General features: G+C 36.6%; 1 protein-coding gene across 1 annotated transcript; it reads right to left on the reverse strand.

Moving 5' to 3' along the window:
* gc (GC vitamin D binding protein) lies at positions 1-27,644 on the reverse strand. Its single transcript, XM_065266929.2, has 12 exons — positions 27,485-27,644; positions 27,226-27,295; positions 26,819-26,951; positions 22,507-22,718; positions 13,622-13,754; positions 11,199-11,287; positions 9,008-9,134; positions 8,540-8,742; positions 6,937-7,069; positions 5,317-5,411; positions 5,100-5,211; positions 1-179 (listed from the first exon to the last, which is right to left on the reverse strand). Exons 1-12 carry the CDS (start codon positions 27,546-27,548, stop codon positions 138-140), a joined length of 1,413 nt encoding a protein of 470 aa, XP_065123001.2. The 5' UTR covers positions 27,549-27,644; the 3' UTR covers positions 1-137.
* Between the last annotated feature and the right edge of the window lie 306 nt (positions 27,645-27,950).

The raw sequence follows: 27,950 nt of genomic DNA on the forward strand, positions 1-27,950 counted from the left end.
TTTGAAGCAAGCAGAGAGTTTATTTAAAGAGAATACAACATTTTTGATGGCAAGTGGCATGACATTTCTGATTAGGAGAAATGTAGAAGATCTCTTCATCCCACGTAATTGATGGTGCCCGAAGAAAATATCTGCCTTTATATCCCAGAGTCATTGTCATATTTAATAATATCCTGTGTCTAGGAAAGAAAACAGACATTTATTAAAGAGCTTGATTCAGACTGGAGTTTAATAGCTACCTGTATCAACACAGGACACAGAGATCATGAAAACTGATTTTAGCTCTGCTTCTGGTGGTGAACGTTAATAATGTTTCACTCACTAACTAGTTGTGTAAATTGCATTTTGTCATCATTTATTCACCCTTGTGTCACCAAAATATGACATAAAATAGCAGATTACATATTGTTGCACGACCACAAACAAACAAAAGTCCAAATAAAGAACAAGAGCAACACAAATAATACTCAGACACAGGTGAAGACCACAGAGACAGGATTAAAATTATGCACAAAACAAAACAACAATAGGAAAATCATAATCCAAAATGGCAGGCAAACGCATACAACTAGCTCTGCGTTCCAATCTGAAGGCTCATTCTTCATTTAAAGGGTTTATCCTCCAAGATAAAAGCTTTGAAACGATGAAGGGTGTAGGGGACCAAATAACCATTTCTTGGAACGCACTTCTGGATCATTATGCAAAAATTGTGTACGCTGCTTTTGTCATGTCAAAGGCATCATGGGAGCAGAGTATCCATCATTTGTACCCATTGAAATCCCTTCTCCTGAAGAGCCATTTGAAGTGGTCAGTTTTGAGCACGTTGGATTGGAATATGAAGGTCATGATTGTTTTTACTCTGAAGTACCCTCGTTTGGAGCGCCGCATACTTTAAAAGTTTCATGAAGGTTGTCCATATGGCTTTATTATATTTTACTGTCATTCTAAGTCTTCTGAACACGACCAAATGTTTCCATTATTTGTCTAGAATCTATCCTTCTGTTGTTGCTCATTGGTCATGTTTGTGCACATTTGAAAACTGAGCCAGTAATAGTTAACATTTACATAAAATTATTTTAGAGTTCGACAGTCCAGAATGTCAACATTTACTCTTATCTTTAACATTTTCCTTTTTGAGTTCCTCAGATGACAAAAAGTCAAGCAGGTTTTAAATAGCACCAATTGTCCGGTTCACGATTTTACATTTCCTTTGGTGTGTAAGTGTGTATTAGTACATGTTAACAATATGCAAATGGTAAAAACCCCAAAGTAAACAATGACGCAAGTTATCGTCTCCAATGTAAATCTCTTTTGTGGACTACAACAAACACACGGGTTGTAGGCAACAGTTTACTTCCTGGGATTGGTGATGTAGACAAAACTGACATGGCCATAATTTATTTTAAGTGTCTTTTGCTAGTTTCCACCCTGCGCAATGATCATTTTCACGTTTAGCGCCATGTTGACGCGTTGCTATTTTGAGGCAACTAAAATAGACCAAACCATTGACCAACAAAAACCTCGTCTAAAGTCTAAAGTCAATGGCGCAATATGTTTTTTGTTATTTAAAGAGCGCATTTGTAATATGCCCCAATAAACAGGACGACAATGCGGGTTTGCTTATCATATAGCTACATGCATGTGCAGCAGCACAAAAACGCTTTTAAATATGAAAGATGAAAGGATTGAACGTAAAAGATTATTACTGAGTCTCTTAGACATAAATAAGGAACTAATTATGAGATGTTAAGGCACATAGAGCTGCTTCACCTGCCGCCTGTAAATACATGCTTTGCTTTAAACAAATGCATCTGTTTTTAAATGTTTTTTTAAATGCTACCTCACTGATTCATTGTATATGATGACTCTGTACCTGTGGATATGGTGAGATGAGAAACATTTTTAAGTAATGCTTTAAAAAAACTGACGCTGTCCAAGTGCTGAAAGGTGCGGAGAGCCGTTTGTAAATTCTTTATCTCCTGTTTGTTACAAATAAAGTATTTTTAGAGTACAAACCTTTTCTTACATACCTGTAAATGATTTTTTGATGATATTGGATAGCCATACATTTAAAGCAATTAAAAGCCTGCTTTTTTACTTCCATGACTTAAAAAAAAAAGATTTTAAAAGTTTTATTAAAAAAATAACAATTTCAATACAAGTGAAAAACAACACAATTATTTAACATTAATCTTAAACTGGGGATCTTCTTCCTCAGCTTAGTTTTTTCAGTTTACAAAGTCCGTCATCTAAATAGGGATTAAACATAGCGCCAGCGCAACTGGCTTTTAAAGGGGATGAGAGGTGAGACTCTCACTGGTTTATTGCACATTATGCCCAAAAAACACCCTTTACTCATAAAAAAAAGAACAACCCTTTTCGACCATGCCCTCGGCGCACAAATCATTTTTCTCATTGTTAAATTAGCAAAAGTGGATTTGGACACGCCCATTTAGACGCTGCGCTGTGTGCTTTAGACAATGCGCTTAGATCGTTAAAAAAGGGCCCTGTAAGTTAACTCCTGTTAGCATTGCATTGTGCCCAAATCTTTCAAACATGATAAGGAGCGTCACATTTCTGTCTGACTTCAGAAGTATTCAGACAAAATGTAGGGTAGGCTATGTGGAAAATAATGTGATTTTTTAACCATAAACCACGCGAACACATTGTATTATACCAAATACAAAAATAAAGTTTTTTAGCAATGAAATAGGAGCCTTTAAAAAAATAACAGGACTGGTTTGTGAGTAAGTGATGCCAAATTTTTCCTTTAACATTTGTTTGTCTCTTTAAGTAACGTAATTAAAGGAAATGCTCAGATTTGATCCTAAACCCAAATAGTGATATTTCAAAAGATATTAAATCATATTTAATTGTTCATTCCCAGCAAGCAATAGCTGTCACTTCACCCTCTAGGTCAGCGCTGTCAAACTCAATTTCATCCCGGGGCACATCCGCGTTATGGTTGCTCTCAAAAGTAAAGGTTAAAAGCCTATATGAATGTTAACTTTTTTATTGCACCCAAAAATGAAAATTCTGTAATAATTTTCTCATCCTTATGTTGTTCTTAACCTGTATGAATTTCCTTTTTTTTATGCTGATGAACACAAAAGAAGATATTTTTTGAAAAAATTATAGTAAGCACACAGCTGATTGTACCCATTGACTTCCATAGTAGGAAAAACAAATACGATGGGTACCGTCAACTATGTGCTTACCATCATTTATCAAAATATCATCTTTTGTGTTTGTCAGAAAAAAACTCATACAGGTTTAGAGCATGGTAAATGATTTTTGGGTGAACTATCTCTTTAATATCTAGCTTGTTGAAGTTGAAAGCTGAAAGTTGAAGCCCAGTGTTCAAGTGTACACCTATTGTACAGAATATTTTAAAAATAAATGTGGTAACAAAAACACATGATTGTGTTTGTATGTGTTTTGTATTACATTGTAATTTCCCCGTGATTGCGATTTCCCTTCGTTGCACATTGAGATGCAATTTTAGGTACTTATTATTTTTATAACAATAAAATACTCAACTTGAGTTTGACACTTGGGTTTAGGTTAACTAGATCAAAGTCAACAGTGATTACAATGTGTTTGGTTTCATTTATTTAAGCTGTCCGAGTTGCATATGTCCATCGTTTTTCAGACAAACACATTTTCGGATATTTTAGAAAATGTTTTAGATCTTTCAGTTGATTAAATATAATATTACGGGGTCCACGACCTTCAAGTAAAAAAAAGTGCGTCCATCCTTCACAAAATAAATCCAAACGGCTCCAGGATGATAAACAAAGGTCTTCTGAGGGTAATCCGCGCGGTGTTGTTGTAGAAATATCCATATTTAAAACTAATACCTGGAAGGTATTAATAACTACCTTCCGGTAGCGCCGCCATCTTAGACTTCTCTGTATTCAGGAGAGATTATAAGCGTAGTGTACGCACTTTTCTTAGTGACGTATGACAAATTCGGAGGGTGGGGGCACAGAGCAGCAGCAGAGTAGCCTCCGTAGGCTGTGTAAGCTCTCATCCTGAATGTGGACGCGACTAAGATGGCGGCATTTTTGATATCATGGGTTTAACTATCCCTTTAAGGACAACACGCCACATAATGTGTTAAAACAACACATAATGTGTTAAATAGTTTAACACAAAACGATTTTAATTGCTGTAAATGTATTGATATCCTACATAATCACTGTAATCTCATAAAATAATTAGCAAATTATGCAAAAAAAAAAAAAAAACCGTTCGTACTCTAAAAATACTTTATTTGTAACAAACAAGAGATAAAGAATTTACAATAGAGAGCTGTTTCAGCGCCATGGGTTTTTTAAAAAGCATTACTTAAAAATGTTTCCCATCTCACCATATCCACATACAGAGTCATCATACAATACATACTGTGAAACTGCTCTTTACACCTTCTAACGTCTCATAATCGGTCCTCATTTATATCCAAGAGACTCAATAATAATCTTTTACATTTAATCCTTTAATCTTTCATATTTAAAAGCGTTTTTGTGCTGCTGCTCATCCATGTATGTGATAATCAAACACGCGTTGTTTTCCCATTTATAGGCGCATATTACTAACGTGCTCTTTAAATAACAAAAATAAAATTGTGTCTATTTAAGTTGCCTCAAAGTATCAACGCACCAACAATGCGCCTGAACACACCTCTTTTTCAGACCAGAACGCCCATGGGTGCAAAATAGGGCGCAAGTGCATTTGCTATTTAAACGTGGCACTAAACATCGGGTTGAAACTGGGTGCTGCATTGCGCCGGGTGTTTAATAGAGCCCAATGTGTTAAAATTAACACATCCTGTATGGATTTAACACATTATGTGTCATTTCGTGTTGATTTTGAGTTCATATAAATAAGGGACAACACAAGATGTGTTTAAACAACACAAAGTTTGTTGTTTCAAAAATATCACAGAGATGTGTTGTCATTAATTAGACACAAGATGTGTTATTTTAACACATGCGTTTTAAGAGTAGTTTTGTTAAACAGTAAAACTCTCATTACTAAGTAATCATTTACAAATGCCTATTGACTATTGGCAGGTGTGCACTGTGCATTATACTCACCAGTTTTTGGCAGAGTTGGGGAATGGAATGTTGGGAACAGCAAGACGTGGCCAGCTCTAGCCATGTTTTTGCCCGCATCTCAGCTCCCTCCCCCTGCTCTTTCTTTTGAATCCTGTGTCACGTGATAAAAACGTGTTTTATATAACATTGTTTGATCACAGTAAGTGTTATTTGCTAGTCAAACGCACTTAAAATGAAGAGTTTGTAGTGCTCTTACATTGTTTTAAATGCAGAGAGGTCAAGTTTGAAGTATTGAGAGCAAGTGTCATCAATTTTGGACAGAAGGGCCGTTGTCCTATTCAATTTACTGTCCTGTATGATGAAGTGTGATTGTGGCGTTAGTTACAACAAGTAACACAACCCTTATAATCAGAACTGAATATGTATTATCTTTGTCAGTCTTCAAAGTCAGGCAAAAGAAGAGAAGAAAAGATGTGATCGTTGTTTTGGCTTGGATTTGGTACAGATAATACAAAGAGCATGTCAAACTAAATAAACTGACATTTTGTAGCACTTTCAAGTTGGTGAGAAAGCCTCAGCTGCGCATGCTAATAATGCACATTCACCCACACTGGGTACGACCACAGTTTTCAATCTGATAACAACCTTCAATTACACCAGCAATTCTTCCTATTTCACCATTTACTGCATGTAAGAAAAATAAGTGGGTGAGCAGATAATTGAAAGAATTGCAAGAGAAAACTGCAAGGCTAAATAACCCAACGATCCCGAGGTTTGCATCGGGTTACCTGTAAGATTTTGCCATCTTTGTTAAAAATGAAGAGCAGTCCACATGGTGCTTCAATTATAGCATGAAAATTCAATTTCATCAAGGTTCTGTAATTTCACACAGGCATACTTATGCAAAGGAGTCTACATTATCTCAAGCGCGCATGTCATTTTATCTCGTAATACTGCGATAAGAACATTGAAAATCATTGAAATAACACCTTAGCTTCGCTGATAGTTCCAAACCTCACTTTCAACCAAACCAAGATGAGGCATTCAAGCAAAATGAAATCCCTCTTTGTACATGAAGCCGAGGTAAAATTGGGCTGGTAAATTCAGAAAAGATTTAGACTTTTTCACATTAGCTTTCTACCCAAGTTCTGTGCTTTCTTCCATTCAAAATGAAATCAACACTGAAACGAAGATGTGAAGAATGGTTTGAGGAATAATTTCATACTCCTCAAGGGATAAAAACAAACTCCTGCTGGTAAGCACAAAACAGGATTGACCATTCGTCAATATGTGACGCGGAGGGTATACCTTTCGCGTCATTTTTTGACGAACTGGGGACTTCAATACTATTACGTCCGTTGCATTCTCTTCTCCTATTTTCTTACCAATTTCGCGTCGGTTTAGGGTTAGATTTACATAATGACATCCCTACCCAAACCTAACTCTAACCCCAACGCCAGGTGACAACTGTTTCTAACCCCAACGCCAGGTGACAACTGTTTAATTTCGCGTACACTGTTTAATTTCGCGTACACTGTTTAATTTTGCGTAATCTAACCCTAAACCGACGCGAAAATGGTAAGAAAATAGGAGAAGAGAATGCAACGGACGTAATAGTATTGAAGTCCCCAGTTCGTCAAAAAATGACGCGAAAGGTACCCTCCGCGTCACATATTGACGAATGGTCAAGTGTCGTCAAATATTGACGACATGGGGTGAGACTGTGTTAAATAAACATGGTAGGGAATAGAGATAATTACACTGCATAGAACTCTCATGTGGATGGTGAAAGATAAATAAAGTGACAGGAGATACAAACAGCATCAATCCCCCAGGAGGATTAAACATAATTAAGTATAAAAGAAATTCGCCTCACCTTCTCCGTTAGACATGCTGTGACATCAGCAGCGGAGCAGCACGCTGTTACTGTAGTCTTGATGTCATCGAGGGCAGTTGTCAAAACAGGTAGAGAAGTAGATGCATGTCTCAGTCCAATGAAAAACAAATATCTGGAAACAGTAACACACACACAATATACGTTAAGATTTAGACTTCTACGTTTCTCATTATAAATGTATGTAATGAAGGTCAACCAGCAGGAGAAACTGAAAAACCTCAATTTATTTGGCCCTGTGGAAGGCGGCAAGTCCCTTTCTTGTTGTTAAAGATCCACTAGGAGAGTAGTTCCAAAAATTTCAAAAATCAAAAAGTTCAAGTACAGTCACACCATACTCTACCTGGAGGCACACTGCTAACTAAGCCTAAAGCTAAAAACCTCTGCAAATTCAGGGCTTGATGCGTTTGTAGATTTCATGTGAATGTATAATTCTGGGATGCTTTAGGGATACTAAAACAGATGGATAAAGATTTTTTTTACTCCACCACTAGATGGCACAGTTGGGCAGTGTAATGAGCATGCATTTAAATATGATCAGTTTTAATATAAATGAGAACTTAAGTACTCTACTCATTTCTGCCGGAGGCCATGCGACCCAGTATTAGCCTTCAAGGCATTGAGAAAATGTCACCTTAATGACACCAGGCCCCGAAGTAAACATTTGAATTCCACGTTGAGTGGCTCATCTAATTACAACCCAAGATAAATTAAACATAGGCTTCTCAGCACGGATGTCTGCCCCGCAGCAAGAGTTCATCCTTCCTTGTCCACCCATGCACACCTCATTCAGCACAGCGTGCAGTGCATAATGCCTGTATTTTCACAAAATGAACAAGGCAAGAGGCGCTCATCAGAGACCAGCCATGACTCACTTCTATACTTCAAGCAGGAGCGTCTCAGAAAAGGTCAATTGTTCGAGATCCTTGTTTGAGGGCAACCTGTTCGAATGCACAGTGCTACTTAAGCCAGACATTATCTGGGACAATAATTGTGAGCTGAAGAAAAATCGAAATGGATTGAAGTAGCTGAAAAAATGAATGTGATCTGCATTCAAAAATGTTAATTGACATTTAAGACCAATAGTGAGAACATTATGGAAATACGAGGGAGGATTGAAGGTTTGTCCTAAAAATATCTTACAGAACTTTGGTTCAATTTAGCTCTGGAAGCGTTGTGTTAAAGAACATGTCAGAGCTTCATTATCTGGTCATGATTCAAATGATTCATAATCATTTCAAGATTTAAATATTGACAAATTTGATTGCATTCTGATCTTTGCAATGAATAATAAATATCTCCACTTTTTTAACACTAGTGTAAGATAAAAATCAAGAGAAAACCCCTAAATTGTTTTTGGGATAAAGGTGAGGGTGACTATTTCTAGAAAACATGTATTCAATCCTTGTGGGTCACAGCAAACATGGCACATGTAATTTATTTAGATTGGACCTTTTTTGCATCAAATAAGGTAGAAAACCCAAGGGGATTAGAAAGGAAAACAGTGCTAGACATATCTTCCAATTCGCAAGAATTTAGTGAAACTCCCCTGCGTCAAAATATTTGATGAATGTGAAATGAGCACCTGTCAACTCCGTGTGGATGGTCTTCTGCACAGAGCTGGGATGAAAGAGGATGGGTTAAATCTGGGGACTGACGTGCTTGTCTTTTCAAATTATCCACACAGAGAAGTGTATCCAAGGCAGGTTTTTTGCAGCACTTTCTAAATTCCTCAGTCGTGGCATCCAGTTTTGATTCATTGCAGAGAACCTTGTGAAAGCTTGTTAGCTATAATGAATAGAAAAAGTATAGTCTTTCAACATCATTCACTCAAAGACTATACTAGACATTTGTATAACCACCAAAGATGTTTGATTACGCAAGTGGCATAAATAACCACTGAGTAATTAAAAGTGTGATGTTTATGGACTAAATACACCATCGGCTGAAACAATGATGGCAGTCCAATTAATTGTACCAAGTGAGGTCTGAATGATAGTGTTTTTTTTCATTGCAGTTGTACCCCTCCTCTGAATTTGACTGGTGTCCTCACCTCTTCAATTATACATTCAGGCTGGGGTTGTAAACAACATTTTTCCAGTCCAGACTGGAAATGACTGGAAATAGTTGATGCCTCTTCAAAATTGGCTCCTAAGAGATTTCCATAATACGAAGACAACCTAGAATATGAGAGATAGGACTACAGGCATTTGCTGCTCTTTTAAATTGGATAAATACTGTACATGTTCTTTTAATTGCATTTGAAAAAAGGGCATTTCAGGCATGAAATGTAAAGCTGTTTTTTAAAAGGATAGTTCCCTGATAATGAAAATTCAGTCATCATTTTCTCATTCTCATGTTGTTCTAAATCTGTAAGAATTTCGTTTTTTCTGATGAACACAAAAGAAGATATTTTGATGAATGATGGTAAGTACACAGCTGATTGTATATCACAGTAGGAAAACCAAATCCGATGGAATTCAGTTGGTACCATTAACTGTGTCCTTACCATCATTTATCAAAATATCTATCTTCTTTTGAGCTCATAATATATATATATATATATATATATATATATATATATATATATATATATATATATATATATATATATATATATATATATATATATATATATACACACATGTGCTGGTCATATAATTAGAATATCATCAAAAAGTTGATTTATTTCACTAATTCAATTCAAAAAGTGATACTTCTATATTATATTCATTCATTAAACACAGACTGATATATTTCAAATGTTTATTTCTTTAAATTTTGATGATTATAACTGACAACTAAGAAAAATCCCAAATTCATTATCTCATAAAATTTGAATATTGTGAAAAGGTTCAATATTGAAGACCCCTGGTGCCACACTTTAATTAGCTAATTAACTCAAAACACCTGCAAAGGCCTTTAAATGGTCCCTCAGTCTAGTTCTGTAGGCTACACAATCATGGGGAAGCCTGCTGACTTGACAGTTGTCCAAAAGATGACCATTGAAATCTTGCACAAGGAGGGCAAGACACAAAAGGTCATTTCAAAAGAGGCTGGCTGTTCACAGAGCTCTGTGTCCAAGCACATTAATATAGAGGTGAAGGGAAGGAAAAGATGTGGTAGAAAAAAGTGTACAAGCAATGGTGATAACCTCACCCTGGAGAGGATTGTGAAACAAAACCCATTCAAAAATGTGGGGGAGATTCACAAAGAGTGGACTGCAGCAAGACCTGGGTTTCAGCTGTCGCATTCCTTGTGTCAAGCCACTCCTGAACAACAGACAGCGTCAGAAGCGTCTCACCTTCAAAAAGGACTGGACTGCTGCTGAGTGGTCCAAAGTCAGGGTTTCAGATAAAAATTAAGCATTACCTTTGGAAAATGGGGTCCCAGAGTCTGGAGGAAGAGAGAAGAGGCACACAACCACATTGTTTGAGGTCCAGTGTAAAGTTTCCACAGTCAGTGATGGTTTGGGGTGCCATGTCATCTGTTGGTATTGGTCCACTGTGTTTTATGAGGTTCAAGGGCTATACCAGGAAGTTTTAGAGCACTTGATGCTTCCTGCTGCTGACCAACTTTATGGAGATGCAGATTTCATTTTCCAACAAGACCTGCACACAGTGCCAAAGCTACCAGTAACTGATATAAGGAACATGGTATCCCTGTTCTTAATTGTCCAGCAAACTCGCCTGACCTTAACCCAATAGAAAATCTATGGAGATTGTGAAGAGGAAGATGCGATATGCCAGACCCAACAATGCAGAAGAGCTGAAGGCCACTATCAGAGCAACCTGCGCTCTTATAACATCTGAAAAGCGCCACAGACTGATCAACTCCATGCCACGCATCATTGCTGCAGTAATTCAGACAAAAGGAGCCCCAACTAAGTATTAAGTGCTGTACATGCTCATACTTTTCATGTTTATATTTTTCAGTTGGCCAAGATTTCTAAAAATACTTTCTTTGTATTGGTCTCAAGTAATGTTCTAATTTTCTGAGATACTGAATTTGGGATTTTCCTTAGTTGTCAGTTATAATCATCAAAATGAAAAGAAATAAACATTTGAAATATATCAGTCTGGGTGTAATGAATAAATATAATATAATATTTCACTTTTTGAATGGAATTAGTGAAATAAATCAACTTTTTGATGACATTCTAATTATATGACCAGCACCTGCACATAAAGAACAGGACGCCTTTATGGTGTGATAATGGTGTTCAAGACATGTAATTTATTTACCCATATTTGTAGGATTTCAAATTGACTTGATTGTTGCAAACATTGGAGAGAAACCTTAGAAAAATGTTGGAACCTGCCAGCTGGAGCCGCTGTAAACAGAAGGAAATTAAGATGTGTGACTGAAAATTCAGCACAACTCCCATCCCTCTTATTATAAGATGTATCTTAATTGTGATCATTATCAGGGTTTTGGCCTACAGAAATACAACTGAATTAAATAGTCTATTAAATTCAACAATATCCTCATTAGCATTTTATTCTGTTTTATGTTCCAATTCCCTATATACAGTACTGCAAATGTTTATCCCATTGCCATTAAGTAAAATAAAGATTTTTAATTACTGATCGCTTAATGCAGGCTGCAAAAAAAAAAAAAAAACATTTTAGTTGCACACCAGATGTGTCTGCCATCACAGCTTTTGTTTTGACAACTTTATCTTGAAATTCTGTTTTAACCTTACAAAAAACTATGCAAGAGCATTCAAATTCAATGCCAAAAACAAAGCTGGTTGTGGCTGTAAAATGGTTTTCAGTCTCATAGTCTGGCACATCACTCTGTTTGGTGGGTATACTTGTGTTTAATTACATTCAGACAATACACGTAACAATAGAAACAAAGAGAACAATTTTGTTCCTCAGGAACAATGTGCTAATGTTTATATCTAAAATAGTGGCCAATTTTGATTTGGAATTGGACATTGTTAAAGAAAAAGCTTGGCTTGTAGACAAAAATATTGGCCCCCTTGGTAAATATGTGCAAAGAAAGCTAGGAAAATAGATCCACTGTGTTTCTCATCATAACTTTCACAGTGTCCGTGGCGCGACTTTCTTTTTCGTTTTATATTATGCATTGTTTTCTCATAGTTTTCTTAACATTGTCGCTTGATGTTGGGGTTAGAATCACTTTATGTTCCATTCTAACCCCAACTCCAGGCGAGAATAGTTTTAAAAGCGGAAGAAAAACGTGTAGAAACCAATACATAAAAGTACATCCTAACCCCAAACCTAACCCCAACCTTAAGCAACAATGATTTAAAAATAAAAAAGGAGAAAAAATACATAAAATGACTCAAAAAAGAAAGTCGTGCCACGGACACAAAAAATTATTTATAGAAATTCGTGTGAGTGTAATGAAAAAGACATCTGTGCTCAACACACGAAAAAGCTGAATTTCGTGCCATGGACACGAAAAAATTTATCAAATTTTTCATGACTTTAACACGACTTTCCATGAGATCATGTTGCATAACACAAAGCCCAAATCCTCTTAATCATTTATCACAATGAAGAGAACCATTCTGATGTGCAGCGAAAGAATGTTGAGCTACACAAAACAGAAAGAGGCTTTAAGGAAATAGTTAATAGAAACTTATTTTTCCACAATCAGGGGAACAATAAAGACTTTTAAATCAACTGGGGATGTTGCAAATGCCTGAAAAAGGATGTGCGCTTGAAAGCTGTTGTATTCACAGACATGGCAGAGTAATAGTGTATGATTTCATAACAAAGACCTGTGGAGAATGTTAAGGTTTAGTGAGTTAATATATCTTCTAAACGGTTCAGCAGCAGCATGGTTAATAATTACAACAACACTGCTTATTTTCATGTCTGATCTATTTCTGGACAACACAGCTAAATATCTCTTATTTGCATTTTACGTAACCTTCAGACCATTGTTCCCTAGTCTTGTGTAACAATTAGGCACAATGCCTGATGCACTTGCATGCTATTAATTTCCTTTTCAAATAAACAGCAACACTGACATGGAAAAAAACATTAATTAATGGTGCAACAGTTTCTATGACTGTAGATAATAGAATATATATATATATATATATATATATATATATATATATATATATATATATATATATGCAGAATTTCTGTCCGTCTAAAAGTAATAGTTACTGGTTATTTTTAATAAAGAAATCAGAAATCTACGAAATATATATAGTTTTGCTCAATAATAGATCAAATTAGATTCTGAATATCTTCAAATATTTAATGGCAATAATAGCAGAACTTAATAAAGTTAGCCTTTCATATCAGAGCTTCCCAGACGGATGAAGTACTTCAAGTGTGTGCATTACGCCTCAGAAGGTGGACACAGATGGTCCATAGGCGTGTCGCCTGAGTCTGAGACTTACCGTTCCCTGTCATTTTAGTGCCAGTATCAGTTATAACGTCTGATAATAATGTAGTTCCAATCAATGCTTTTATCTCAATAACAACTATTATCATTTGAATGATATGTAGTTTAGCTGTGTATGTATATATGATTGCAAATGATATGGTGATGAGTATTACTTTTTTAGCTCAGGTGTAATCAGCATTAAATATATTCATATAACTACCCCCTCACAGACACCATTGTACTCGTTGCTTGCCAATGAATGTAATCAGATATGTGTGTCTCAAAATACCTCTTGGAGGAAACAAGAGATTTTGGCAGCAGGGTGGCAACACCTCTCGACCATTCTCACATGGGTTTGTGTAGCATTAAGCACAAAGCCTGCTGGGATGTTCCTGTGTCTCCGTGCAAATTCATACACATACCTGAGGGAAAGAATATAATGACATATGACGCAAATAGGGCAAATCAAAGCTCTTTGAGACATAAATCAAAGGGCACAGCGCATTTTCGTGCTCTATTGTAATTTCTACTGAGAAATCATAGCTACCAAAAGAATTCATAGATTTAATCCTATCAAACCAGCAAATAAACCTAATGTTTGCACTTGGATGAGGGTGTGTTGTTACCAAAATCTGTCATTAGACAAAAAATCTTTATGCTTCTAAGGATTATTTCAGAACAGGATGATGACTACAAAATATTAGCTGTTGGAAAAGATGGGAAGTGTCTAAAACAAGACATTTTTAGACATTTTTTAATAAAACATTTTATATAAAAGGCAGGATTCTATAAGCCACATACTGTTTCAGCCAAGAAGCCATTTGCAGCATAATGTTTTCATTGATTTTATTTACATCTCCTAAAGCACCTTTTGATGTATACAATTATTCAGCATAAGAAATCTGCGAGTGTGTGTCGCACAACAGGCACTTACTTTTTCGCACAACTAATGCAACCACAATCAGCAGAGACTATAGCGTCAAAAAGGCAATTAACATACTAATAGAGGTGCAAGGTTTATTTATTTATTTTAGACTAAGCCAAAAGAAAAGATTGTGTTATTACTTAAATTGACTTTGAATAGAAATTCTGACCAAGAGAACTCTCCTGAGGCAATTGGCCCAACATGCAATTATCACATGCACCTGTCTATTAAGCAGAAGTGTCTTCCTTGCTAAATAAAAATAATAAGATTTGCCAATTCATGTTCAATAAATAATGTAATATTGTGTTAAGCTTTATGCCGGACAGTTTGTTCCACTTTATAAAGTTCTCATTTAGCAAACCCCTTTATTCTTGGTAATAGCTTGATAAACAGCACACTCATAAAAACCTATTAAAAAATGTGTGACCCTGTCTGAAAAAAATAGGCTGAAGTCTAATAATCTAATTATGAGACAAGCATCAAATGATTTCAACCTATTATTTTTTTGTATGATTTTAATATTTGACATGGCTGTACTCAGTCAATGTTAAAGATATCAATTTTTTATTTTCACATAATGTGCTTTACATTGTCACAAAAAATTACTTTATCTGGGTTTTCACAGGTAGGGAGACATTTTTTTCAGCTTCTTCATGACAACTTTATTACTATATCTTAAGAAACCAGTGCATTGAAAAAGCTCACTGGAGAATAGGCTTAGTCTAAAAGGGGACATTAAGGGGACAATTTTTACATATTTAGCTTTACATTTACATTACATTTACATTTTGTCATTTAGCAGACGCTTTTGTCCAAAGCGACTTACAAGTGAGGTAAACAATAGAAGCAATTATGGCAACATAAGAACAGCAATACATAAGTGCACTGGAAATAGTCTCATCAAGTCCAACACAATATACATAGCCAAGGGCATGTTAGTAATTTTTATTTTTTTTATATATAAAGAGGAAGGTAAATAGAGAAAGAGATAAAGAGAAGGGTAACTAAAGAAAGATAGTAAATCTGTAATTAGGAAGTTGGAAGAGATGGGTTTTTCCGAGTCTTAAAGACAGCTACAGTGTCAGCTGATCGTGTCACGACCGGCAGATCATTCCACAGTTGTGGAACAGTTCCTGAGAAGGTACGCGTTAGTGTTTTCTTCCCTTTTTGAGATGGTACCACAAGCCGTCGCTCGGTGGCAGAGCGCAGGGATCGAGAGGGTACATTAGGCTCTAAAAGCAAGCGAAGGTAAGGGGGTGCTGACCCAGTGGTGGTTTTAAAGGCCAGGAGCAGAGCCTTAAATTTGATGCGGGCTGCGATAGGCGAGCCAGTGTAACTTGACAAAGAGAGGAGTGACGTGCACCCTCTTTGGCTCATTGAAGACCACTCTTGCCGCTGCGTTCTGAATCATCTGTAGGGGTTTGGTCGTGCAGGCTGGAAGTCCTGCCAGTAGCGCATTGCAGTAGTCCAGTCTGGACAGGACAAGAGCTTGGACCAGGACCTTTACAGTACGCATTTAGTTATATTTTTCCTGTGTCTGCCAGTTAAGTAAAGCTGAAAATAAAACATGCAGGCTGTCCTAGTGCGAAACTGTCTCATCTATATTGCCTGTTGCTACATACACTATGCCAAAAGTTTTGGGACACCCCTACAAATCATTGGTGTTCCAATCACTTCCAGTGAAAGGAACTCTTAATGCACCATACCAAGACATTTTGGAAAATTTCATGCTCCCAACTTTGTGGGAACAGTTTGGAGATGGACCCTTCCAGTTCCAACATGACTGTGCACAAGTGCACAAAGCAAGGTCCATAAAGACATGGATGAGCGAGTTTGGTGTGGATGATCTTGACTGGCCTGCACAGAGTCCTGACCTCAACCCAATAGAACATCTTTGGGATGAATTAGAATGGAGACTATGAACGAGGCCTTCCTGTCCAACATCAGTGTCTGACAAAAAAATCCCATAAACACTCTCCTAAACCTTGAAGAAAGTCTTCCAAGAAGAGCTGAAGCTGTTATAGCGGCAAAGGGTGGGCCAATTCCATATCAAACCCTATAGATTAAAGGTGGAATACGTAGAATTAGATGGCGCCAAAACAGCAATAATAACAAATGACGTAGATTAATGATGCTCAGAAGCAGCTTGGAATTATGGGATTTGTAGTCTTTAACCCAATCGCTGATGGACATTAATCAGACGCGAACGAGAAATCACGTTGACGGATAAGGTAATCAAGTATTATAAATGTTGCGTTTGATGACATTGTTTCATTTCATTATGTAAGGTTATATTTGATGTTCAAAACGAAATTGTTAGTCATAGATGTTATGTGTCCAAATTTGATGGTGATTTAACACAGCACAGAATTAAGTGTTCAAACTTACAATCTAAAATGATTTTTCACATAATGTATTGACAGTACAAATCTTATTATGAGGTTATGATGTAAAATTATGATAGATTGTACAGTACCAAACTCTATTAATAAGTGTCTTATTGCTGTACAATACCTCTTGATGTGCATTATATGGTCTGCGGGAAGACGCACTGATTACAATCTACACACTAATGTTGTGATCAATATAATAGCATACGTTTTTTGAAGAGTTAGGAACAGAGGCGTCATGCCCATTGAAACTGAGGGGGCACGTGCCCCCTCGGATTTTTGAGCCAAATGGATTTTGCAAGCAACCTCAAAAATAAAAAAAGCGTCCATTAATCTTTTAATCTGTTTAAAATGCCCAAATTATCAATTTTCTGCTGCATCCGTGTCACTTTTCAGAGTTTTGATAGTGTTTTGATCGTGTACATTACTTTATTCTGGCGGCAGTCGGCGCAGCCGCAGACGTCAGCGTCTGAGCGCGCTCACGAGCTTAGCTGTTGCTGCTCGACCTTATTAGCAGGGGCGGCGTTTGCGTATGGCAGTTGCCATACCCTAGCATTCAGACAAAACACCAGAAATCAACAGGCTATAATGATGCTCATTAAAGATAATTTAAAATATTTTCAGTAGAACATATCTAAACGTCAACGTGCCGCGACAGCGGTTTGAAATCAAACTCCTCCGATGATTCCTCGAGTCACCCTCGCGGTACTTTGACGTCATCAGCCTGTCGTTCTTACAGCGCAGCTTGAAGTCGAACACAATCTATAGTGGGTTCGCGCTGCAGGAGGTCTCATGATGACCCCTGCTTTTATAATCTTTATTTTCGCAAGTAAAATCCTTTTTGTTTTAACATTTAAACAGACTCATGGTTTTCCCCCACACTCGCGCTTTGCATATTGCATACATTATTCCAGAAGTAAAATGATTTGCTCTGTGGATAAATAAATATGTTCTCTTCCACTGGGGATTGTAACGCAGCCGAAGTGAATTGTATTATTTTTTTGCGCGCATTTTTGAATATGGCCACTTGTGGAATAAAAACTGCACGACGACAAAAGGTAAGACTTGTTTTTGCATTTAGCTCTGTTTTACTAAGAAGTTTATTTAGTGTTGGATAACTATGTGTGCTGAGCTCTATCACATCATTTAAAAGTCTTTATTGTGTGTTTATAAGTGGTTTTGGCGGTTGTCGTGACAAGATTTGTGAAGGGATCTCACAGTATGTTTTGTTTTGATATTATCTTGTTTTAGTTTATCTGTTGCTGGAGTTGTGCTTAGTTAAGAATTATTTGAAAAGCATTTTAAATAATCATGATTTCTATTGTTCTTGTTTCATTTGTATTGCTTCCGTATTGTTGTCAGTAGTGTACATCCGTGCAGTCGTAGGATGCTTTTTTACAGGTTGGTGGAATATGTACACATATGTGGCTTTATAGATTAGTTATTTGAGAATGGCCTTCTTGTACGAAGAATTTTTGCCATACCATAGCCTAGGTTTTCGTGAAACGCCGCCACTGATTAGTAGAGATTTCTAGATTCATCTTCTTGGCACAACGCCAAAGTTCGCCAGAGTTCACGGGGGCGCGGAATCACACATGTTCACATATAAGGTAAAATTTAATGCAAAAATCCGTTCCTCTAATAATTGTATCTAAACATATTTTTTAAAATCATTATTGAACATTAAAATCAATCACGTGGCTATAGCTTATGGCATTTTCGTTGTTTATATACTTTATGGATGTAAATTACATTAATTTCATAGGATAATGCAGTTGTTGTGCAAAATGCATTAATGGCAGAATTAAACATGTATTAAACAAAACGTAAATAGAACACATGCTGTTTCAGATGTAAATATGATGCCAATATGTCATTAATCCGATTGAATAGTATTTGAAATGAAAGTTAGTCAACACTTTTATTTTGGAGGTTTTTGCACTATGGCAGGGGCGATTAGAATGTTAGAAATGTAAGTGCCATGGAAAAGACTGAAAGCTCTATAATATAATTCGTTTGATGTATGTGTATGCGCAAATTTCTGTGAGCTTTGCACACTGTGCCCCCTTAAAAAAAATTGGTGCATGACGCCCCTGGTTAGGAATCAAAACAACTCACCCGTCGCGTAAAACACAAGCAAGATCAGCATCTCTGTCTAGTTAAATGTTGTCGCGAAGCTCTCTCCATCCAGATAATGCAACACCGATATTGATCCTCATTCTTTCTCTCGTCTTGTTCCAAACTCTTCTTGGGTCATTTGGTTGGCCCATACGCTTAAGGGAGCTGTCTTTGCTGACACAACCAGCGGCAGAGTAATCATATTCCATAAACAAGCGCTTAGCCCGAGAGGCGGTAACCCATACTTCCGCATTTGTACACGACACTGTTGTCATGTGCTTTTTACATCAGTAAAGGCAGTAACAAAGGATCACGTGGATATTAATGTCATTGACAGGAGACTGCACTGCCCCGTAACAATGTTTGGAATGGCAATTTTCTCACGATTTACAAGTAGTTGAAAACATTACAGATATTGATAGTAATCAGTTGGACAAAATATATAACACTGGTCTAGTGGTTTTTGGATATTTTACTGCAAATATCTTACAAATTGCACCTTTAAGAATGGGATGTCATTCAGGTTCATGTGCATACTCAGGTGTCCCCAAACTTTTAGCAATATATAGGTATTTCTTTGAATAAGACCACCTCTGAGCCATATACTCCTTATTCATATAATTAACCCTTATTTTTCATTTTGTACACAGGTGAAAGCTAGCTAGCAAAGGTACATTTCGTTTTAGCAAATGTTGGACAATTATGCGATCATGGCATGCAACTTGCTCCAAGTTTGGTTGTAAAAGCTCACAGATGTTGCACTGAATCCCACATTCTAAATTTTTTTTTTTTACCCATAATGGGTAAATATTGGAAAGAACACATGCTGGGTTAAAAATTACCCAATGTTGGGTTGTTGTTATGCAACATGGGGTACAATAACTCAACAGTTGGATTAAAACATCCCAGCATTGTGTCAATTTGAACCCAGCTGTGTGTTCTATCCAATATTTACCCATTATGGGTCAAAATTAACTCAGCCATTTTTGGAGTGTAGCGTTAGAGGAAACAAAACGTAAAATGGCTTAATTTTATACTTGAAAAACATGTTATGGAAAGAGTGGGTATTATTTGTATGTTTGCCTCGGTCTGAAAGATGAATTTGCTGTTATTAACAGTCTACACTGATGTAAGAGTATAACACGACTCTATATAACCTTAGCATATGGTGTTGACTGTGACTGTATTCTACCATGCTGCGGGTTTGGAAAAACACGTTCAAGTGAGCCGCAATTTAAATTCTGTTGCACGCCTACCGAGTTGTTTACGGTAATTAAGACGCAGCACTTTTGAAGCTTTACGCCACTCAGGGTAAAGCTTAAACACTTTCGCTTTGGTGCATGTTAGTGCATCTAATGTATAGCACACTTTCGAAAAATAATGTTTTCACCCTGATTTCCTGTTTTTCAATTCTTCTTTTAACTGCAGTTCACAAACTACACATTTTATTGGTGCTATCTGCCACCTTAAGTTCAAAACGACTGAAAAATTCAGCAAATGTTCAAGACTAAAATAAATTACACATTTGAAGTAAATGGCTCTTTGCCGCACTCAGCGCCTGAGTGTGAAGCTCATCTTCCATATGAATTGAAAATCTAGTCTATGCTCTGCTCGCTCTGTGCTAGTGGACACTTAATGTTATTTATCTGTAATGGGTTTTATTTATCTAGTTCATTCATGAGCCTTGTCATTAATGTGTACACCAAGTTACAATACAAAGACATGCAAAGCCTGTGAACACCCTATATTCATCTGTTATTTGGCAAATCAGCATTTGGGGTTTGTCTTTTTGTATGCTATAGTAAGTGCATTAGTATGTTTAGCTGCCTGTGGCAGGGTTGTCACTAAAGTGATGTTTTCTCTGTGTGCAATTTGTGCTGCATTGGTAAATGGGCAATGTGTTACAAACATTTCATGAAGACCCTAAAGAATCATACCAACTTGTGAAAACTGGGCATCTGATGTCCCAGGATTGTTGCCCTGAATTTATTCCGAAAATCTGGTCCTGGACCTTGATTGGTTCTGATGTTCAGATCAAAACAGATCAAATATTACACCTCCCAATCTGCTTGCAAGCAAATCAGGGCCACCCCAATCATCTCAAACATATTTTAACTATACGAGAGTACTTACAATAGCCAATGAGAGATGGAGGTATATGACAGAGCACAGAAATTATGTCAATGAAACAAGCTTTTGTACAGTATTGGTTTGGTAGACAGCAGAGACGGAGAAACAGATTGTGGAGAAGTGTAAAAAACCAACACTGCCTGAATAATGCGTCAATGAAAACATATTCCAAACTTTGAAATGAATGGTTGAAATCAAGGTTTGATGCTCGTCATTTTAGAATTAGATTTCGAGATTTTGAGACAGGGTCACAATCGTCCATTACTAATTTGTTGAAGTAAAAGCAATAGCTGACTAAAAAGATTTAGTTGAGAACACATAAGAGTGCTTTTAAAGAGCATTACACTTTTTTTTTATAGTGTGACTGTGATGTAAACAAGTTGTCCTCTAATCAAGCTCTACCTGGGTGAACAGTTTTGACAAAATCATGGCTATTCAGAGGAACTAAATACTCTGTGATTTTCCTTAGGTAATGTAAATTGTGTACTTGATACTAATGACAGTATTCATAAGGAAATGCTGAATCTTAAAACGTATTAAGAAATGAACACGCAGATGTTGCAATACATGATTTTCTAACAATGTTAAATATGAGAACATGGATTTTGTGTGTATATTCAGGAGATGCAAGGCATAAATGCTCAAACGAATAAAAAGATATTATCATGTACAAAGGTAAAGCCAAAATGCCTTCAGCTTATACTATTTTAAGCAACCTGATCTCACGAAGTTCCGTGGCATAGTCACGGAATTTTTTGCTCATTTTTCCGTGGCATTCTCACGGATCTCCTCATATTTCCGTGGCCCTGCCACGGACTTTCTTTTCCGTGGCATTCTCACGGATTGGTTACTCAACTGTTTTGTCCTATTTTCTTACCATTGTCGCTTCGGTTTAGGGTTAGATTTACATAAAATGACATCCCTACCCAAACCCAACTCTAACCCCAACGCCAGGCGACAATTGATTAAAGTTTAGAAAATATAAAAGAATACATCAAAAAAAATACTATAAACCAATACTTAAAGTGAAATAATAACGCAAACACCAAATCTAACCCTAAACCGAAGCGACAATGGTTTGAAAATAGGAAAAAACAGTTGAGTAACCAATCCGTGAGAATGCCACGGAAAAGAAAGTCCGTGTCAGGGCCACGGAAATATGAGGAGATCCGTGAGAATGCCACGGAAAAATGAGCAAAAAATTCCGTGACTATCCCACGGAACTTCGTGAGATCATGTTGCTTTTAAGGAAGTTAAAGTGATAGGTTGTGTTTCAGAGTTCATTCCATGACTGCACGGTAAAAAAATCCAACTTAAAAATGTTCTGCATGACAACATTTTCTTTAATACCATTTAAATAAAAATATTTCTTATTTTTCCTGTATTTCTATCTTTTTCTTTATTACTATAGGCTGCTGTTTTTCCATATGCCTATACTGCCAGTACTAAAATGTAATTACTGAAAGGCTGCTTAGCAAAAGGGCACAATTGTAAAAATGCTATAGCATTTACATTTAATGTGAACCGAAATTTCCTAATGTGTCCAAGCCATTTGCCAACCTAGGACGATGATAATAATAATTTACATGCCGATTACAAACAAAATCTCACCTAATAGCATAATCACTCCCCTCTTTGTTGTACTGAGTGCAGATCTCTTCATTTGTAGGCTCCAGCAGGGATGGCAGCTCGTCTGCAGTATACCGTAGTAAAGCCAGGCAAAGTTTCTTCTCTTGACCTTGAAGTGTGCAGCACTGTTCAATGCCTGGATGTTTAGGGTATGGAGAGTCCTTCCCACAAGACTTCTCTGAGATCTCTGTAGCCTTGAAGAGGGTTTCATTTAATCACTTTATGCTATGAAAGGTGTCTAGCATTACCTGAATAGTAGATTTATGTTATATAATATCTTAAAATGTAAACAAACAAACAAATGTTTAAACTTAAGCATAAAAAGACAAAGACATGCACCTAAATGCTAAGGCATAATGTACTGTAGAGAGGATAAACTACAGATATGACAAACTCACTTTACTAAGACAAGAAAAGTATTTTGGTGATCCATTCATTGATCAATGCCAAAAAAGACAAAATATAAAACAGTGATTAAAATTCTGTTATCGTTGTGTCTTTTGAAACACTATACACTAGACTTTCTTCACTGAACAATATGCCCACATATCGCTTTCCTTAAACGAAAACAAATGGTGACCACAGATATTAAGCATGCTATTAAGACATTTAATGAATCTCAATTCAGTTCACACAATGTCAAATAAGTACATGAGTACATTATAGCATTTGTTAGTTTGTACAATTGTCAGTAATGATTTAATTACATAAAAAATATAAAAGCTATTCTAAAAACATATTTTTGTTATGTTATAAATCTTAAGATAAATGGGCTTCCTGATAAACGTACATTTGCAGCATTTGAAACCTTTGCGAATGCAACACATGCAATTTACAAGTGGAGGGGAAAATATTCTGCTGAAGTGATTATAATGACATGATTGTAAGCTGTGAGCTGTAAGCAAGATCTCTCGTGATATGGCAACACATCAAGATTAAAGTTTTATGACCACAAAAGAATGTGAGAGATTTTGTAACAGACAGAGAAACTTTCTATTTTGTCATGCATGTATTCACCTATAAATGTATAAGGCAAATGTATTAATCAACTATTTCTAATCTCATCATGAATTGTGTTCTTGGTGTTTATGTTATATCAGTATATTAACCCAAACTAGTTTAAATGAATGTTTAGTATTACTTACTAAATCCAAATCATATCTAGACGTTTTTGGTATCTACGTGTTACATTTTTGATTTCCTGAATGATAATATGCATTATGATTAGGAAACTCTTCTTCATAATAATATTATGAAACTCTTTAACATTTCCACCTCGGAAATCCAACTGAATTTCATATGCAAAACAGCATGCTGGAAGACAAAGACAGTTAAGTTTCCCTCCAAAAGTATGACCTCTGATTGGGTCTGACACCTCTTTAGAGGTGTGACCTCTTCACAGCTTTAACATCGTAAGTTCCATCGTTACTAACATTGTTCAACGATTTGGTGTTTCCCCAAACCATCGTCCAACTTGTGTCATTGGAACGACAGCTCTTGACCTGTCGTTAGAAGCATTGTTCCTTGTTATTATCATATGTAGACTTACGTTGATCATGCTTTTGAACAAAATAAGCACAAAGCATGTAGTACAGTCTATATCCATCATTCGAAATATATAAAAATTGTATTTTACCTCTTTAAATTTGTAAACAGAATGAAAGCACTGCATTTGAAAACTGCGCATGTGTACGAGCTTTAGGACCCTGGGGAATCCCTGGGAGGAGTGACGTAAGAGGGAACTTGCGCGTGAATTAAATATCTTGAAAATAAACAATAGATAACTAAATCACGATAACAAAATCAGTCTTCTGATGCAATATATGTTATATACAGCAATAATCTGACATTAAATCGATTTGCACAGATTAATTAGTACTTCACCTCCCACGTGACATCATCAACTATGTTGTTAAACCAACATGGTTCAAACGACGAATGTGCGACAAAGTTACTATGCTTTCGGGAAACAGTCGTGACAAGGTAGTTCGTTTCTCCAACAATGCATCGTACTATGGTCGTTAAGCAACGAGTTACATCGTTGTTTGGGAAACGCACCCCTGGTCTTCTTATGTGAGGTGTAGTCCTGGGTTGAGTTGCGAGATGTAGTTGAGTTGGGAGATGTTATCTGAGTTCTTATCTGAGTTGTGTGTGAAGCACACACATCTCTTATGTTTTTCTTTCTGGATATATTTTGAGTCCTTTCAGGACTCCCATCAGGATGAGGATGCGAAAATAGACGTTTCCAGCATACCTCTAAGTTTGTGCCAGGCCTACATGAAGGTCTTGTCTTTTCATTTATGAAGGATCATCTGCATCAAGCTGGTTTTTCTCTCATCAATCCTTTCAGCCAAGATCAACTGAAGCCTCACCAAACTACATCAGGACACTTTCTTTTAATAGGCAAGACACGCAAGTATCATACTTAGTCTTATTCACTGATGCATCATGCATCATTATCCCCTTTTAACTAAGGTGCATTCACATACTCTTTTCTCTACTTAAACCTTTACCTTCTTCCAATGCTGAACTGTATGTATGTGTGCATGTTTGTATGTTTAGAGTAGTATGTGTTTAGTTAGTCAATAAAGTCTGATTTGTATCACACATGATGTTGTTTGTAGTTCATGCTCATAATCTGGAGTCACTAATCATTAAAGGTATCGCTACCTTCTCTTAAAGCTGTCGGATCAATTTTAGGATATTCATCTCCTTAGCCAAGAGAGCAATATCCTAATATAGTCTATAGTGTCTTACTAAACATTCGCTGGACGAGTGTTGGCCAGACACCCAAGACCTTAATTTGATCCACATACTTATAATTGATTATAATCCATTGTAAGTACTGTACATTTGAGCTTATGTTTGTTTCCCTTAATTGGGATGGTAGAGAATGTTTTTTAAATATTAATAATTAATATTATAATGATCATAGGCCCCTCCTTTAAAATCGCTACACAAATGTTCATGTTTATTGTGCATTTACCAATGATATTAGTTACAACTTTTGATTTAAAATGTATTTGTATATTATAAAATGAATAAATGCTATTCAAGTATTGTTCATAGTTAAATAATTTTATCTAGCACATTAATTAAAGTTAATAATTACAAACCTAACTGTTAAATTTATTGGGGCGGTTTTCCGGACAGGGATTAGACTAGTCTTAGACTAAAATAAACTGAAAACAACTTCGAAAAAGTTTAATTTGCTCAACCTGTTATGTTTATGGTTTGGGGACATTCATTCTGTTTAAACATTTTATTGTTTACTCATTGTCAAATCAGAGGGTTAAGGTATTGGAGTAAATGCACTTCAGTACTACTTAAATATATGAAGAGTTTTGTTCCAAAACACGCTAAATGCCATTTTTTTAAAATAAGGGTCGGAGGAGCGGGGGCATATCTATCTGCCAGCAGTCTCCGAGGAGTTTCCCAAGTCTCCACCTCCAAGAAACTGACCGCACCTTGGCTCTTTAACCCATCAGCTCCACCTTGGCCAGTCTCCCCTCAAGCTCGCCAGGCTCGCTCGTCCCTCTGGCTCCGCCTCGGTCATTCGTCATCCCCCCTCCACCTCAGGATTCCAATCATCACGCTTCACCTCGGTACTCCATCCCACAGGCTCTGTTGGGCTCTGCCCTCCCTCCGTCTACACCTCAGTCATCAGTCACTCTGGCTCTACCGTGGGCTTCCAGATCTTTGCCTCCACGTCAGTTGCCTATGGAACCTCAGCTTCCCCGTGCCCTCTATACTCTGCTCCTCCCAGGTCTTCCCTTTCAGAGTCCCCGTCACTATTGCTTGTCCCCAGGGTGTCGAGCACCTTGGCTCCTCCCTCTGAAAACTCCACCATGGGGCTTCATGCTGGCTGGGCTCTGGACCAACATCAGGCTTCTCTTGCTCCGGACACCTACCTGGCTCCTTTCTCCATCATAACCTCACCCCCCTCGGTTTCCTCGTTGTCTGCCCCTCTCCCACCACTTCGGTGTAGTTTAATTTATCCCTAACCGGACTTCAATTTCTATCATCCTCTTCACTCCCTCACCTGAACTTTGTTGTGTAATCATCTTCACCCATCATCAATTATGTTCATTATTATTGCCTATTTATACCCTGTTGTTTGCCAAGTCTTTGTCTGTTATTGTCTGATGTTACCTTAAGTTTAGTGTGTTTATTGTGTCCTCATCCTCCTCGTCTTCCTTATCAGCATTACATAACAAAAAAAAGTTTCCGTTCTGCTGTTTTAGAATATTTAGGTTTGTACTAACACTGTACATTATATTGGTCGACCACTTACTCCTTTGTCATAGCAGTCAGGACTGGCATCATCTTTGCAACATTTTTCTGTCAGCTTGGTCATGTCATCCACCACACCATTCACCTCCTCAAATTTGTTATTTGGGAACTTTTGACTGTATAGGACAGTGACCCTGTGGAAGAATCAACATTGACATTATACAAGTGGATATGCAAACACAGTTCAAAGTATCTAATTGGATCTAAAAAAAAATGCAGTGAATTCAAAGTGAATAAAACTGAAAAGCTGAATCTGGAAATCTTTTTTTCTATTAAGATCAAAGCTGCACTAATAATAAATTCAAACTTGATTGCAAATAAATTGCACATACAAATATATCAGCAATGACTCTACTTGCAAAAATCTGTGGATTATAGTTAAGAAAAGAAACTAAAACGTATACTTGCATTTCTCTGAATTTCTCAATTCCAAAGGTTTTGAGTTCTTTGCAGATCTTTTCTTTTTCATAGTATTTTCCTGTAGATATAAAATTATACAAAGAGCAATTTACACAACTCAAAAAGGAATAAATTGTTAAAATTGTTTAGCTTTTATCTAGACATACAATGCAAATCTATTTATCTACTCTACAGCTCTGAATAAGGCTTTAAAAGTCAACATTATTAAGCTAAATCCTTACAGTTTATTCATGTCTGTTCTTCCTACCTTTTTCAGCTATTACAGCTGGTATTATTAAAACAAAAATTAAAATGAGAGCTGGGTTCCTCATATTTTCCCACAAGTTATAGTGATAATTTCAAGATGAGCTTGAATTCGAAACTGGCTTCCTATTGCAGCTGTTCAGAAAACACTTGTATACATAGTAAAAAATTAACTCAAAAACAGAGAGTTGGGTAAATGTTCAAATGCAAACAAGACTTTTAGTCTTTGGTCATTAGTTGGCAAGCTAAATGGATTGTGTTTTAATCAAAGTGCAATCATAATGCATATTGAAAATGTTGGCCATATCACTACACCTTATAACAATTATCCAAACCACTAGACAGATTTACAAAAAACTTGCCTGATCTGTCTCTCCTGATCAGTGCTCCCGTAAACACAAACAGATTTGTCACTATGACAAATTGTATTCTCCATTACATTCACTCTAAAAATCTCATTTTGAACCCAT

This window comes from Paramisgurnus dabryanus, chromosome 5 (assembly GCF_030506205.2).
Source record: "Paramisgurnus dabryanus chromosome 5, PD_genome_1.1, whole genome shotgun sequence".
In the NCBI taxonomy this organism is placed as follows: Eukaryota; Metazoa; Chordata; class Actinopteri; order Cypriniformes; family Cobitidae; genus Paramisgurnus; species Paramisgurnus dabryanus.

Excerpts from the sequence above, each read along its gene's own strand:
- gc (XM_065266929.2), bottom strand. The coding sequence starts at position 27,548 with ATGAGGAACCCAGCTCTCATTTTAATTTTTGTTTTAATAATACCAGCT. Across the intron at positions 26,952-27,225 it reads ATTGAGAAATTCAGAGAAAT|GGTCACTGTCCTATACAGTC; the intron begins GCAAGTATACGT and ends ATTCTTCCACAG. Across the intron at positions 8,743-9,007 it reads CTGAATGTATAATTGAAGAG|CTAACAAGCTTTCACAAGGT; the intron begins GTGAGGACACCA and ends TATTCATTATAG.